This window comes from Amblyomma maculatum, chromosome 1 (genome assembly GCF_055883805.1).
Source record: "Amblyomma maculatum isolate TAMU_Amacu chromosome 1, ASM5588380v1, whole genome shotgun sequence".
Taxonomy (NCBI): domain Eukaryota; kingdom Metazoa; phylum Arthropoda; class Arachnida; order Ixodida; family Ixodidae; genus Amblyomma; species Amblyomma maculatum.
Window position 1 is genome coordinate 109,731,424 of NC_139344.1, and position 15,225 is coordinate 109,746,648.

The following is a 15,225-nucleotide window of genomic DNA, read 5'->3' on the forward strand; positions in this document are numbered from 1 at the left end:
GAAGAGGTCGGCAGGGGCGCAAGCAAATTAACGTGTCTGTGAATCGCCCAAAAGTTAATAAACACAGAGATTTTACAGAAAACAAGCGCAAAAATGCATTGAGATGAAATGAAGAGAACTTACCTCGCATATTCGCGCTCCTTTCGGGGCTGCTTTTACGCGGCCCATGCGTAAACGCTATTGCAGTCGCAGACGTAAGACTAATCTTCCGCAGGACACTGAATAAAACGCTTTGTTTGTGCAGTTTGGCGCACTGCACCCCGTCATATTTGTAAATATCATGCTTCACTGCACACCCATGCAACTAGAGCGCACAAAAAAGGTGCGAGCACACTGGGGAAAAAACCGACGCGACGACAGCTGACGGCACTGCAAGCGGCGAGAAAAATGTTGCGCCTGTAAAGTTGGCTGCTGCTGTTGCGTTGTCAAGTTGACTCCTGCCGTTGTCAGATGGGAAGGGGGTTTGCACCCGTAAGTGCCGTGCCCCAGAGTCACACATAACTCATCAGCCCATCATCATCCACTTCCTCCGAATGGGACGTTTGATGTCATCGCCAAGAGCTGCGCAGGGATGTCAGTCGCGCAACTCTGCTCCCTAGGGGGCATATACAGGAACATTACGGTGCACGAGTGTGCGGGGCCATCTGTAGAACGCATGCGGTACTAGGTGCAGGAATAAAGTGCGATAGCGCGAAACTCGCGAATGAACGCAGTGGAGCTAACGCTCAAAAAACGGAGGCGGACGTGTAACAAGTTTGAGAACCAGGAATGAACCATTGCTCAAATTTTATGTAATAATGTGCAATATGTGCAATCAGTGCCGGTATATTACTAGTGCATTTTTCTCAATGCTTGCCTGCGTGACGCCCCCCCCCCCCCCCCCATGTAATGCTCACATGACCCTTTAGCATAGAAAAATTAAAACAAAAAACACAAGGCCCTTTTCCGCGAAAGGCACTGAGGCATAGCCCTTGAAGCCAGAAAAGTGAGTTGGGCTTGTTGGTTCACTTGTAATTTTGGAAACAGCCCTGAGATAGGACAAAAAAAAAGGAATATAATACAGACGCTGACAAGCAACTGCCATTTTATTTCAGAAAGGCGGAAATATATACAGCATCCCCTAAAAAAACAAGGATTCAATATCTCCACCGAATAATATTACGAGATCAGAGGCCGATGATCAGTTAAGAAATAAAACTTAACAATGGATGAATCCTGTTTCCCTTCGTTCATCCTATTTCATCGGGACATCACTTGTTAAATTTTATTTGTTCTGAGCAGAACACGTGCTTTTCATTTCGCTATATTTTTTTTTTTTTTGCAGTAACTGGGATCTTTTTTATTTTTCGAATGCAGTATATATTTGTGTATATTTCCCTGTTTCTAAAATGCCAGTTGCTAGAGAGTGCGCGTGTTTTAGTCCCTCCTTTTTTACGGCCTCATCGCTGTTTCTAAATGGTCGTCAACATCTCCGTTGTCGATTTGAAAGGCTTTGATAATATCTGGGCTAGATTTGTTCATATGCTTCTCAGGGATGCTAGTTTAGCAAATATTTGTCCCGCAACAGTAACTTAGTATTCATTTGTACACTCGTCTGCTGCAGTCGCAACAAATGTCAAGAACCGGTGCACAGAGGCACTCCTATGCCCTTATAAAAACGTCAAACACTGAAACGAAAGTTGAACTTGATTTCAGAAAAGTTGTAGCTTTTCTCAATTTGGAGCTTTCCTCTTTGCGGAAGGAGTCAGGGATATAAAATGATTCGATTTCAAATTCTCGGACAGCTAAACAAGTTTCTCTTAGACTTACTAGCACGATGGTATGGATTTTTCTCTCATCCTGACTTACGGCATGTACCCTTGGTAGCAATTAACCTAAAAACTCGCGGATGTTTTTAAAATTATCCATAAACCTATCAACTATTTCTTAGTTTAAAGCCCTAAGTTTATTATACCACCGTTGAGAAATTCAAGGATATCTCATGCGCAGTGGCTTTACAGAGATCCAGCGTCGACTCGTGCCGGCTGCTTGGCTTTCCTTCTGCACCTATGTTCAAGACTGGAATGAGGTTAAAAAAGGGTTGAAAGAAAGAGTTTCACAAAAAGAATTTAAAGAAAAAATATTAAGAGTTTTATTTCTGAGTTTAAATGCCCATAAAATTGACTTCATTAAAGGGTGATGGTGAAGGTTATACAAATGGAGAAGCTAATGTCTCCTATTATCGGTCGGGCTCAGCTTGAAGAACGATGTTTCCTTGGTGTTAGCTTGATATGAAGCCCTTGCATGGGTTTCAGAACAAGCTCCATAGCCAGCTGAAGTTCTTCGATGGGAACTTTCGAGGTAACTTGAAACCGGCGTAGTATGTGCGTGAGCAGGATTTTCTCTTCTCTCATTGCGAAATTTTGACCTGGAAGATAGACAAAAAGCATTTATAGATAAAACAACGGAGCCGTGCTCATTTCCAAATGCCTGGTTGGTTTGTGGGGTTTAACGTCCCAAAGCGACTCAGGCTATGAGAGACGCCGTAGTGGAGGGCGCCGGAAATTTCGACCACCTGGGGTTCTTTAACGTGCACTGGCATCGCACAGCACAAGAGCGCCTTGCTTTTCGCCGCCATCGAAAAGCGGCCGACGAGGCGGGGATTCGATCCCGCATCCTTGGGAACAGTAGTCGAGCGCCGTAACCACTGCGCCACCCCGGCGGGGTGTTTCCAAATACCTCTTAAGGGTGTCTATAAGTAGACATAAACGTACAAGTGGTTCGTCGACGGTTGCAAGGGTGCCATGAGTTTATTTACGTAATAGTGAGGATTTTTGACAGTAAGCTTTAAAGATTACCTTACTTCGTTAACATTAGAGTAACAGCAATGTGATGCTTTCAATGTAGTGTTTTTGAACAAAGCTTAAGGTACGTCACCGCATTTGCTCCATTGAGCACACTATGGGAAACATACATGCTACGTTTTAGTCATTACATATATTCAAGCTCCTCGCTAGTATAACCATCGCTTTGACGTGGATATGTAACAGCACTTGGTCTTTGGTCTTTCGCATCAAAAAGCGGCCGCAGAAAATTCTACTTGCCGTGAAAGTACACGTATCACTTCAGCGATAGGAGGCTACCAGTTTCAAATTTACAGCTCAAAAAGTTCACCGATCTGTGTCTGCGCTTGTGCTCAGTACAGTGCTATCACTCAGAGACCCAGTAACGGTATAGATAATTAACTCACCGATACAGTTTCGGGGTCCAGCAGAGAATGGAGCAAACGCGTAGGCCTGCATGTTTTTTGCATCCATAAACCTTTCGGGTTTAAAACTTTCGGGGTCCTTGTGATACCTTGGATGTCTCTGGAGGAAGTAGAGAGCAGCAACCGCCACGGTTCCTCGAGGTATTGTGTACTTTCCTGCCGAAAAAGAAAAAAAGAAGGCAATGTCGCCAGAGGTTTGCGGAATCACTGAATTGTTTCTCTTTCAGGGAAATTTGGTGAGCTTCAGGTATGCTAACTGAGACGAACAGGCAGCTTATTTACTTACTTTTATAAGTGAATCTCTCAGGGCTTCTCAGAATAAGCATTTATTGAGAGGTGGGCAAATGAAAGACGTATGAAATTCATCAGGTTATTTTCGAGAAAAGAGACGAGCGCAAAGGGAAATACTTTAAGAACTAGAGTAATGACACAGTAACGAAGACGTAAAGGGCTGCAGTCAGAGTCGAGCGCGAAGTTTTTGCCCAGGACCAACGGGAGGGCTTTGCGATTATTAAGCCCAAATGTGCAGATTATGCCTTTAAATGCGGCTTGCTCTGAAGGTTCAAATTTTCAGTTAAATATTTTTTTGACGTTTGCACTGTAACCTTTACACTCGTTTTATGTTCGCATCTGAAGCTCTATTATTTGAGCTGGAGCTACACCTAGATTAGAACTATTATCTACCTCTGAAAAATGGCCATTTTAGGCAAGCCGTTCACAAGCTATTTGATTTGCACTCTAGCGCCTTCCGGAATATTTGCAACACAATTGCTTGATGTTGGGCCTTCATGTAGTTTCTATGCGCTGGGTCTATTATGGAAGATATATATATATTATATATATAGTATAGTATAGTTGTATTACTGCATATATATATATATATATATATATATATATATATATATATATATATATATATATATATATATATATATAATAGTATAGTTATATTACTGCTTTTCGGTGACGAAAAGAAATCATGATCTTGATCGAAGAAATTTTCTACACGATTAAAGCGGCGCATGATCCGAAGATATCATGCTTAACGTTAGTGTTCTTTCTAGAGGTTGACAGGAAGATTCTTACTGCGTGTAATGGGCTAACCTCGCTGTATTTCATTCACGTCAAACGCAGCATGGCTAATCCAATATGGCAATCATCATAGGTGGAATAGTTTTATATGGGAAGTAATTATTCATTAACTTCTACAGAAGCAGAGCGATGCGGCAAGAAGGGAGTGAGTGAGTAATAAGTTTATTTTATTTAGCGTCCGGCAGAGTTTGACGCGACCGGGCCTAGGTCTCCCACATGTGTGAACGTGGATGCCGTGTCTCTTTGTCACCTCGAGGGCCTGCTGGACGGCCTAGAGTTGGTCGTTGAGGCTGGAGCTGCGCAGAGGAGCGGACCATCTAGGCGAGAGGTTATTGGGATTAACAAGAATCAGTTGCGTATTACAGTCCTAGGTTCTGTCTTTAATTGCCGCTATGTTTGTTTTGTAGACCTTGCACACGTGTTGGTGTTATATATTTCGCGAATAATCCGGTTATATTGCAGCGGATTTGGGCATGTGGTTGTTTGGAATTGCCTCCAGGCGACTGACTGCCTGAGCTCTGCATAGTTTGCTGGTAGTAGGCAAGAGAGGAGAGTTGAAGAAAATCCTCTTCCGGGGTTTAAATTTGGAGCCACCTCTTCGTGGAAGTCGCTGCATCATTTGAGCTATGATGGCTAGCAATGGTTTGGCGAGAGCCAATTATTGACAATCTTGAAATAAAAACTGGTTATCCGGTGTTTTAGCGTACTTCCTGAAGATGCAAAAAAAAAAAAAAACAATGGCAGTGGCTTAATTCAGCTATGTCAGGATATACGTAGCGAGAGGTACGTTTCTCTGGCTGAGCTTGTTGTGATCATGAATATTCAGCAATGAGAGTCAGATCCTCTTCTTTTGGTTCCCGTTGACTGAACTCTTTCATAGGCCCTATCTCGGCGGTTATGCTCCGTCTATTACGCTCGCCAGCCTGGCATCACTGTTTAGCAAGCCGTTGCTTTCTTTCCTCGGGTGTCTCCGCTGTTCTCTTCGCCTTCTTACTCTCATATTCACTTTGCTGCTGCTATGCGCCGCTTTTTACGCTCTGTCGGCGGCTGCGTTTCGATGGAGGCGAAACGGAGAGAGGTCCATCTGCTATGCGATGTCAGTGCACGGTAAAGATTCCCAGGTGGTTTAAATTACTCCGTAGCCATCCATTATGGCTCCTCTTTCACTCTTTCCACTTTCTCTCTCAACTTCCTTCCTTCCATTACAGCGCGGGTTAGGTGTCCACAGAGCGTGTGACAAATACTGCGCCTCTTCTTTCCTTTCAACCAATTTATTATTATTATTGCACTCTGCATACCTAGGCGTCGCCGCTTGCAAGGTGTTGTTCTGTTTGTGTTTCTTCACGTTGTGCTGCCTCGTATCATCTTCGACCCGCTGTGAGGCCAGGGCACGGCGCTCCGCTTCCTGACGACGTCTCTTGACTAGTCGTTCCTCTCTTTGCTCCGGTGTTCCCCCGCACGCTTAGCATTCTTCTGTTCGTTTTTCTTACGTTCAACGGCCAATTGCCAGGCGACAACCTCGGCGTCCGGCCAGTTGAGATTGCCCAATCTCTTATATCTCTGTCACACGGGTAGTTTCAATGTCCACTGAGTCGATGGAGATCGAACTCAATGGGGTTCGGCCACTGCCACACGGCGGATTTCAATGACAATTGTACTCGATCGGCATTGACTCAATGAGGTTCGCGAATGGCCATTGGAATGCCAGGGAACATTGAGAGCAGTCCCACATTCACCCTAAAGTGAAACACAAGATATCAACTTAAAAGAAACAAGCGATGTTCTGGATTAAATTATTTATACTACATTAAACAGCTCGTCAACTAGTTTTTCAGGAGTCAGAATGATCACTCTAGGGAATGTACGGTGTTCAGATGTAAACAAACTGACGCTCTTCTGGTGGTGTTCTGTAGCCGTGTGGCATGCTGCAGTATTTCGCTCATGTTCGCCTTTTACTACGCTTTGCGACAACTGAGACCAAGAAGAGCTCCACATGTGCTGATAACGATAGTAGCTATACGAACGCAGCGAAGAAAATGAATGCGGCGATTGCACATCATTCGTCGTTGTTCCGCCATTGCTTGCCTGTGGTGTTTGTGGGTTATGCTGAGCTGTGAGGTATTTGAATACCCTTCTCTGAGCGAATTCATTTAAATATAGCATTTAGTGCGATATCCGCCTCGTATTATCCTGCTTCATTTCATATTTTTACTCGACGCCATTAAGCCCGAGTCCTTTTCGGCGCAGTGTAAATTTTGTGGACAGAAGGCAAACTTATGCCATATGGTATGTTCTTGTCAATAAAATACCAGTATTGACATAAGAAATCAGCCAACGTGGGAAGACTGGGAGGCGGCCCTGTCCAGCTCGGACCTCAGGGAACAACGAGCCCTCGTCGAAAGAGCACGGGCAGCGGCTTTTACCTACGGTGTGCTGGACTAGGGACCCGATCAGCCTTCCTTTAATCTAAGCAAATGTGGCTTTCAATAAACGTTTTCATCATCATCATCATCATCATCATCATCATCATCATCATCATCGATGTTGTTACCCGTGGCGCCATCTGTCAGATCACACGCTAACTATTCAATGGTCATTGACATTTGCCGTGTGGCAGTGGTGTATCTCGATGACCATCAAAAACTTCAATGGACATCCCCTCAATGGGCATTCAGATTGCCCGTGCGACAGAAGTATTACACCGCTTAGCAGAGGCCTGACTTTCTTTATCATCGTTTCTGCAGCGCATAGCCGGACAAGGAAAAAGAACAGAGGAACGTACGCACGTACAGGCGCTTTAACATCGCTCTCTATGGAGAACTCCGGGCTAAGCTACGTTCACCGCCCCAAATTTATACGCGGGACGCTATTTCCTCGCACATGCGCAGTAGCGCGCGCTGCGTCTGCTCCAGAAGTGGCGGCCCCGATGGAGTGATGTTACCCGACTCCTGACATCACCCTGCTCCTGGCAGCTGCGACGAGCGGCCGCGGCGGCGTCGACGACGAAGCTCGCCAGCTGTGAGCAGTGACGTCCCTCGCTCGTCGAATATGCGCAGCACGGTCGCCCCAGAACCACCCTATAACCACGCGAAGCCAGCGAGAGTACGGCTAATCTAGCTCACGCTACAGTATGTACTATGAAATTAATTACTCATGGGCGTTAACAAATAATTACTGCGCGATTGACGTACGACCTATGTAACTCTATTCGTAAGCGATACTGGCTGAGTTTTTACGTTCATTTACCTATTATTATTAGATTGATTTGTGGCGACGACTCGCATCGTCCCCTTTAAAGTCGTCTTTCTCACGAGGTCATCGTGGTAGTTACCCTAATTGTAGTATCAGGGGACGGAGCCAATGCCGCCGCACCATGAGTGGCACTGTCGGCTTCATGACGGCGCACACGGGGAGGGGGAAGGATGGCTCCCTCTTTGGAAACGGGAACTGGACGCGCACGGTCGAATCCCCGTGGACTATGCTCTTACGAGCGAGGCCTTATCCACGAGGTAACTTATACCGCCAATTCGCTCGTCCGGCCTCAGGGCGAATGCCTGCACCAGCGTGAACGGACTTAGGCTCGTTATCTAGCTAGTGAGTCGGACAACTTCGATTCGTTAGCGAATCGCTTGCTATCTGGCTATCTGGCGTTGCTATCTTCTATCTTGCTAACTTGCTACCTGGCGTTGTTGTTATTGCAGCATTAAATGCATGTTTGGTGTTAGCACGTGTTGTTCTCCTGTTCCAAGTAACCAGGCCCGCCGTGGTCCGCGTGCGTTCGGTAGCGCGCTCGATCACGTTAAGTCGGCGGTTTGGTCTCTCAGTCAGGAATAAGCTTGCAGAAGCGCATCGATCTCCTTACTGAAACCTTATAGATATTTAGACATCTTTGCTAGCTGACTATAGAAGACAAACTCACTTACCAACTTTTATGTCTGTATCCAGACCCCGAGCAATTATTGATGCGGCTGGATAGAGCCTCAAGGACTCCTGGAGGGTAAAAAAAAGACATCGTAAAACGGGCCGGTTTTGCGGGAAGGTATGCTATAATACGTAGATTGAAAAAAAATATATATATACACGACCAATCTAAATGCCTTAACAGATTTTGAGAGCTCTTGCCAAGATAAGTTTCCTCTGATATTATAAACCGAGTTGTTTACCGCTTTCAATTTAAAGCACAACGGCCATCGCACCAGCGGCGACTAGTGGAGAGTGGAACTTGCGCTCCAACAGATAGTGCTGGTGGCTGTTTAAAAGCCGGTCATAAGATGCCCTGAGCAGAACCCTGAATTCTGAATGACTGGAACATGGTAAGCCATGCGAACAGTTTTCGAATTAGTAGACTTGAATTCAAATGCCATCAAAGAATAACCAAACATAATTTTATGAATACAGGCGACACATCGCTCGTAACATGAGGTTGTGTTCGTCTATTGTAGAATGAAGACTAATCCATATAAAAAAAAAAACCTCATAGTCGCCGAGAAATCTTTCCTTGGCGCAATACTGCGTCATTACGAGAGAGACGGCACCCGGTGGTTTAACGAAGCATAGTGTGTTATGCCAAGAAAATGCAGCAGAACCCATTTTACGTCATTTTGTCAGGCTTGCACGTTTTTTTTTTTTTACTTAAAGATTGCGGTATGACTGCGGCCCGCATATCCCAGAACTTCCCTGGCGATGATTTTTTCTAACTCTCACCGCGTAATTTCCAAGTATAGGGATCGTGACAACATTGATACAAATTTTTCGAGATCACTGCAGAATCTGCACTGGAGAAATGCGTAAGCCTGAGTGTTGCTGTGTTGTCCGCGAGATGTCTGAGTGGGATTCCGTGAGTGACAGATACTGCAGCTTCCCTTTCCTGTAAACCAATTATAGAACGCCTGAGGACATTGATGCGTTCAACAGATTGCTGGTTCTGTTCGGCAAGGGGCGAGCGATGTACCGTGTGCAGCAGCAACGCTCAGGCTTTCGCATTTCTGCACAGAATATTCTGCAGTTCTCTCAGAACTTTTCAGACTGCAGTTGATTGATTACCTCTCCTAACACACTTTCCAACCATTCCCACCCATTTGTGCACTCAAATCATGTCCTTTTCCGCTTGTTCATTTTCAAGCATTTAAAATTTCCCGCGACTGGAAGTTAGGCATACATGACTAGAAGTCTAGTACCACGTGACCCCCGTTGGACGTTGAGATCACCCCTCCTGGCTATTTTGATATCTGATTGATTTAATTGACTCTAATTACTTAACGAATTAGTTTACATCAGCCATTTTGCCATTTGCGCACACTTTCCTTGACTCTCTATCCGATGATACTATTCTTTTTCCATATAAAAATAGCTTCTTTTTTACTGATTCGAAAAGCTCATCCTCACGCTAAACCGACCTGCATGGTCATGCAATTCTTACGCATTAAAAATTTCGAATATATCATTCTGTTCAGCGGCAGGCTCCTTTTGGGTCAGCCACATTTCTGCACAAAATATTGCAGGCTCTTTACAACTTCTAGTTGACAAAATCAAATGAACGCCCTGTAATCTATGTAGTGAACATGCAATGAAAAAAGGAAGCTCGTATAATAAATTTAAAGCACATGATTAAATGATAGCTTCTTTTGGAATGCATTAAAAGAGCACATGCAAGGGCGTCTCTTGCTGGAGGTCAGGTATTTCACATTGTCTGATATTTTAACGGGCAGAGTTTAAAACGTCTGAGCACCTGACACGCGGATGCTTTCTTCTAGTGCTCAAAGGCCACACCCTTATAGAGGTTGTCCAGCACTTTTGGGCCAATGTTTTAAAATTGAAAGAAACTGTTGGATGCGAATGGAACCGAGTGCATAATGTTGGCACTAGCCTAGAGTTATTCTGGCTATAGTTATTTATTCCCAAATGATTGTTTATGTTTAATTGCTTAACTTTTTAAGTACTGACCGCAGACCTAGACTACGATACGCAAAGTTGGAGAGCACCTACGGAAACCTCTGAGTAAACTGTTTTCTGCACGAAATACTTCAGCTGGACCTTTTTCAGCGTTTCAAAGAATGCCCACGAAATTAAAAAAAAAAAGTATTCGTGACAGGGCGCTGGCACACCACTGTTGTGCTGCTCTAAAGCGTGCATTGGATGATCAAGGCGAGTAGCAGCGCGACTGTGACCCCGGGAAAGCGAAAGGGCTTTACTCCCCTGGTAAGTGCCTCGGCCTCAGCGTTTCGTCGCATGGCGGCGTAAACGCATGCTGCTTCGTGAGCAGTTCCTTCTTTGAAGTAGACTAAAAAAGCTGCTCTCTTCATTTCTTTCACGAAACTTTTGCAGAGCGGTTTTACGGCCTGCGGAGTGGAATGTACGAGCAAGGATGCCGCTGCGCTCGAAAGAAAGGCTCAGTCCAACAGCGGGTTTTTAGGGCGGTCCGCACGTCCCCCGCTTGTCTGGTTACCCCAGCGAGCTTCGTCAAAGCGTAACATGGCGGCCGCCACAAACAAAATTCCAAATTTTGTTTTTGTAAGACCACGTATATACTGTTAAAATAAAGAAACCAGTAATGTGAAACAATGCACTAGAAATCCAAATAATGTTCTTATTCATTAGTTTTAGTATAATAAAAGCAAGCGTTATTCACATTAGTTTTCGCGTAACTCCGCTATTCATCAGTAGGTGCGGCAGCTGAGTACTGCGCTCTACTACGCTCAATCGAGCGTTGTAGACGCTCCTTGGATGCTGCGCTTAAACTCGCTACGCACCGCTGCCGGTCTGCTGATGGGCTCTCAGAGGAGCGGAATATAAACCCACTCCGCTAAAAGTCTCGACAACCTTGGATCCTCTATCGCCCAGCCAGCAACATGCGTTTGTGTTGTCATGCGACATGAAGCGGAGGCCAAACTACCTACGACTGGCAAAACGCGCCGCCTCTTCACCGTCTTGTCACACCGCAGCCAAACTTGTTCATCTACAGCACGTTTGAGAGAAGCACAATGGCGGTGCGCAAGCTCCCCACAGATGGCTTTTTAGAGCGCAGCTCTCTGGCGCCCATTCTTGGGTTGTCGGCGTTGTCCCTCATAACCAGCTTCACTTTCATTCCCACTGTTCTTCCCTCCCTTACGGTGCGGTTTAGGTCTCCACAGAAACAAGTGTGACAGATGCTGCGCCTTTCCATTTCTGCGAACAAATTATCAAAGGCACGCTTCAGAGCTCAAGTTGAGTTCTACTTCCACCTTCCTTCCTCCTTTGGGGCGCAATTCATGTGTCCACAGAAACAAGTGTGACAGATGCTGCGCCTTTCCATTCCTGGGAACGAATTATGAAAGGCACGCTTCAGAGCTCAAGTTGAGTTCTACTTCCACCTTCCTTCCTCCTTTGGGGCGCAATTCATGTGTGCACAGAAACAGGTGTGACAGATGCTAGATGCTGCGCCTTTCCATTCCTGTGAACGAATCATGAAAGGCACGCTTCAGAGCTCAAGTTGAGTTCTACTTCCACCTTCCTTCCTCCTTTGGGGCACAATTCATGTGTCCACAGAAACAGGTGTGACAGATGCTGCGCCTTTCCATTCCTGGGAACGAATTATGAAAGGCACGCTTCAGAGCTCAAGTTGAGTTCTACTTCCACCTTCCTTCCTCCTTTGGGGCGCAATTCATGTGTCCACAGAAACAGGTGTGACAGATGCTGCGCCTTTCCATTCCTGGGAACCAATTATAAAAGGCACGCTTCAGAGCTCAAGTTGAGTTCTACTTCCACCTTCCTTCCTCCTTTGGGGCGCAATTCATGTGTCCACAGAAACAGGTGTGACAGATGCTGCGCCTTTCCATTCCTGGGAACCAATTATAAAAGGCACGCTTCAGAGCTCAAGTTGAGTTCTACTTCCACCTTCCTTCCTCCTTTGGGGCGCAATTCATGTGTCCACAGAAACAAGTGTGACAGATGCTGCGCCTTTCCATGCCTGGGAACCAATTATAAAAGGCACGCTTCAGAGCTCAAGTTGAGTTCTACTTCCACCCTCCTTCCTCCTTTGGGGCACAATTCATGTGTCCACAGAAACAGGTGTGACAGATGCTGCGCCTTTCCATTCCTGGGAACGAATTATGAAAGGCACGCTTCAGAGCTCAAGTTGAGTTCTACTTCCACCTTCCTCCTTTGGGGCGCAATTCATGTGTCCACAGAAACTAGTGTGAAAGATGCTGCGCCTTTCCATTCCTGGGAACCAATTATAAAAGGCACGCTTCAGAGCTCAAGTTGAGGTCTACTTCCACCTTCCTTCCTCCTTTGGGGCGCAATTCATGTGTGCACAGAAACAGGTGTGACAGATGCTAGATGCTGCGCCTTTCCATTCCTGTGAACGAATCATGAAAGGCACGCTTCAGAGCTCAAGTTGAGTTCTACTTCCACCTTCCTTCCTCCTTTGGGGCGCAATTCATGTGTCCTCAGAAACAAGTGTGACAGATGCTGCGCCTTTCCATTCCTGGGAAGGAATTATGAAAGGCACGCTTCAGATCTCAAGTTAAGTTCTACTTCCACCTTCCTTCCTTCTTTGGGGCGCAATTCATGTGTCCACAGAAACAAGTGTGACAGATGCTGCGCCTTTCCATTCCTGGGAACGAATTATGAAAGGCACGCTTCAGAGCTCAAGTTGAGTTCTACTTCCACCTTCCTTCCTCCTTTGGGGCGCAATTCATGTGTCCACAGAAACAAGTGTGACAGATGCTGCGCCTTTCCATTCCTGGGAACCAATTATAAAAGGCACGCTTCAGAGCTCAAGTTGAGTTCTACTTCCACCTTCCTTCCTCCTTTGGGGCGCAATTCATGTGTCCACAGAAACAGGTGTGACAGATGCTGCGCCTTTCCATTCCTGGGAACCAATTATAAAAGGCATGCTTCAGAGCTCAAGTTGAGTTCTACTTCCACCTTCCTTCCTCCTTTGGGGCGCAATTCATGTGTCCACAGAAACAGGTGTGACCGATGCTGCGCCTTTCCATTCCTGGGAACGAATTATGAAAGGCACGCTACAGAGCTCAAGTTGAGTTCTACTTCCACCTTCCTCGTTGGGGCGCAATTCATGTGTCCACAGAAACTAGTGTGACAGATGCTGCGCCTTTCCATTCCTGGGAAGAAATTATAAAAGGCACACTTCAGAGCTCAAGTTGAGGTCTACTTCCACCTTCCTTCCTCCTTTGGGGCGCCATTCATGTGTGCACAGAAACAGGTGTGACAGATGCTAGATGCTGCGCCTTTCCATTCCTGTGAACGAATTATGAAAGGCACGCTTCAGAGCTCAAGTTGAGTTCTACTTCCACCTTCCTTCCTCCTTTGGGGCGCAATTCATGTGTCCACAGAAACAAGTGTGACAGATGCTGCGCCTTTCCATTCCTGGGAAGGAATTATGAAAGGCATGCTTCAGATCTCAAGTTGAGTTCTACTTCCACCTTCCTTCCTCCTTTGGGGCGCAATTCATGTGTCCACAGAAACAACTGTGACAGATGCTGCGCCTTTCCATTCCTGGGAACCAATTATAAAAGGCACGCTTCAGAGCTCAAGTTGAGTTCTACTTCCACCTTCCTTCCTCCTTTGGGGCGCAATTCATGTGTCCACAGAAACAAGTGTGGCAGATGCTGCGCCTTTCCATTCCTGGGAACCAATTATAAAAGGCACGCTTCAGAGCTCGAGTTCTACTTCCACCTTCCTTCCTCCTTTGGGGTGCAATCCATGTGTCCACAGAAACAGTTGTGACAGATGCTGCGCCTTTCCATTCCTGGGAACCAATTATAAAACGCATGTTCAGAGCTCAAGTTGAGTTCTACTTCCACCTTCCTTCTTCCTTTGGGGCGCAATTCTTGTGTCCACAGAAACAAGTGTGACAGATGCTGCGCCTTTCCATTGCTGGGAACGAATTATGAAAGGCATGCTTCAGAGCTCAAGTTGAGTTCTACTTCCACCTTCCTTCCTCCTTTGGGGCGCAATTCATGTGTCCACAGAAACAGGTGTGACAGATGCTGCGCCCTTCCATTCCTGGGAACGAATTATGAAAGGCACGCTTCAGAGCTCAAGTTGACTTCTACTTCCACCTTCCTTCCTCCTTTAGGGCGCAATTCATGTGTCCACAGAAACAAGTGTGGCAGATGCTGCGCCTTTCCATTCCTGGGAACGAATTATGAAAGGCATGCTTCAGAGCTCAAGTTGAGTTCTACTTCCACCTTCCTTCCTCCTTTGGGGCGCAATTCATGTGTCCACAGAAACAAGTGTGACAGATGCTGCGCCTTTCCATTCCTGGGAACCAATTATAAAAGGCACGCTTCAGAGCTCAAGTTGAGTTCTACTTCCACCTTCCTTCCTCCTTTGGGGCGCAATTCATGTGTCCACAGAAACAAGTGTGACAGATGCTGCGCCTTTCCATTCCTGGGAACCAATTATAAAAGGCACGCTTCAGAGCTCAAGTTGAGTTCTACTTCCACCTTCCTTCCTCCTTTGAGGCGCAATTCATGTGTCCACAGAAACAGGTGTGACAGATGCTGCACCTTTCCATTCCTGTGAACGAATTATGAAAGGCACGCTTCAGAGCTCAAGTTGAGTTCTACTTCCACCTTCCTTCCTCCTTTGGGGCGCAATTCATGTGTCCACAGAAACATGTGTGACAGATGCTGCGCCTTTCCATTCCTGGGAACCAATTATAAAAGGCACGCTTCAGAGCTCAAGTTGAGTTCTACTTCCACCTTCCTTCCTCCTTTGGGGCGCAATTCATGTGTCCACAGAAACAGGTGTGACAGATGCTGCGCCTTTCCATTCCTGGGAACGAATTATGAAAGGCACGCTTCAGAGCTCAAGTTGAGTTCGACTTCCACCTTCCTTCCTCCTTTGGGGCGCAATTCATGTGTCCACAGAAACAGGTG

The 15,225-nt window shown here is 46.0% G+C and overlaps 1 protein-coding gene across 1 annotated transcript in view; it reads right to left on the minus strand.

Moving 5' to 3' along the window:
• Positions 1-2,231: 2,231 nt before the first annotated feature.
• The window catches only part of LOC146203481 (cytochrome P450 4V2-like), a 39,398-nt gene continuing 26,404 nt past the window's right edge, over positions 2,232-15,225 (minus strand). Inside the window, exons 9-11 of the mRNA XM_084585704.1 lie at positions 8,263-8,329; positions 3,230-3,403; positions 2,232-2,407 (exon numbers count right to left, since the gene is read on the minus strand). Coding sequence (XP_084441830.1) covers positions 2,232-2,407; positions 3,230-3,403; positions 8,263-8,329 — 417 coding nt within the window. The remainder of the gene's footprint in view (positions 2,408-3,229; positions 3,404-8,262; positions 8,330-15,225) is intronic.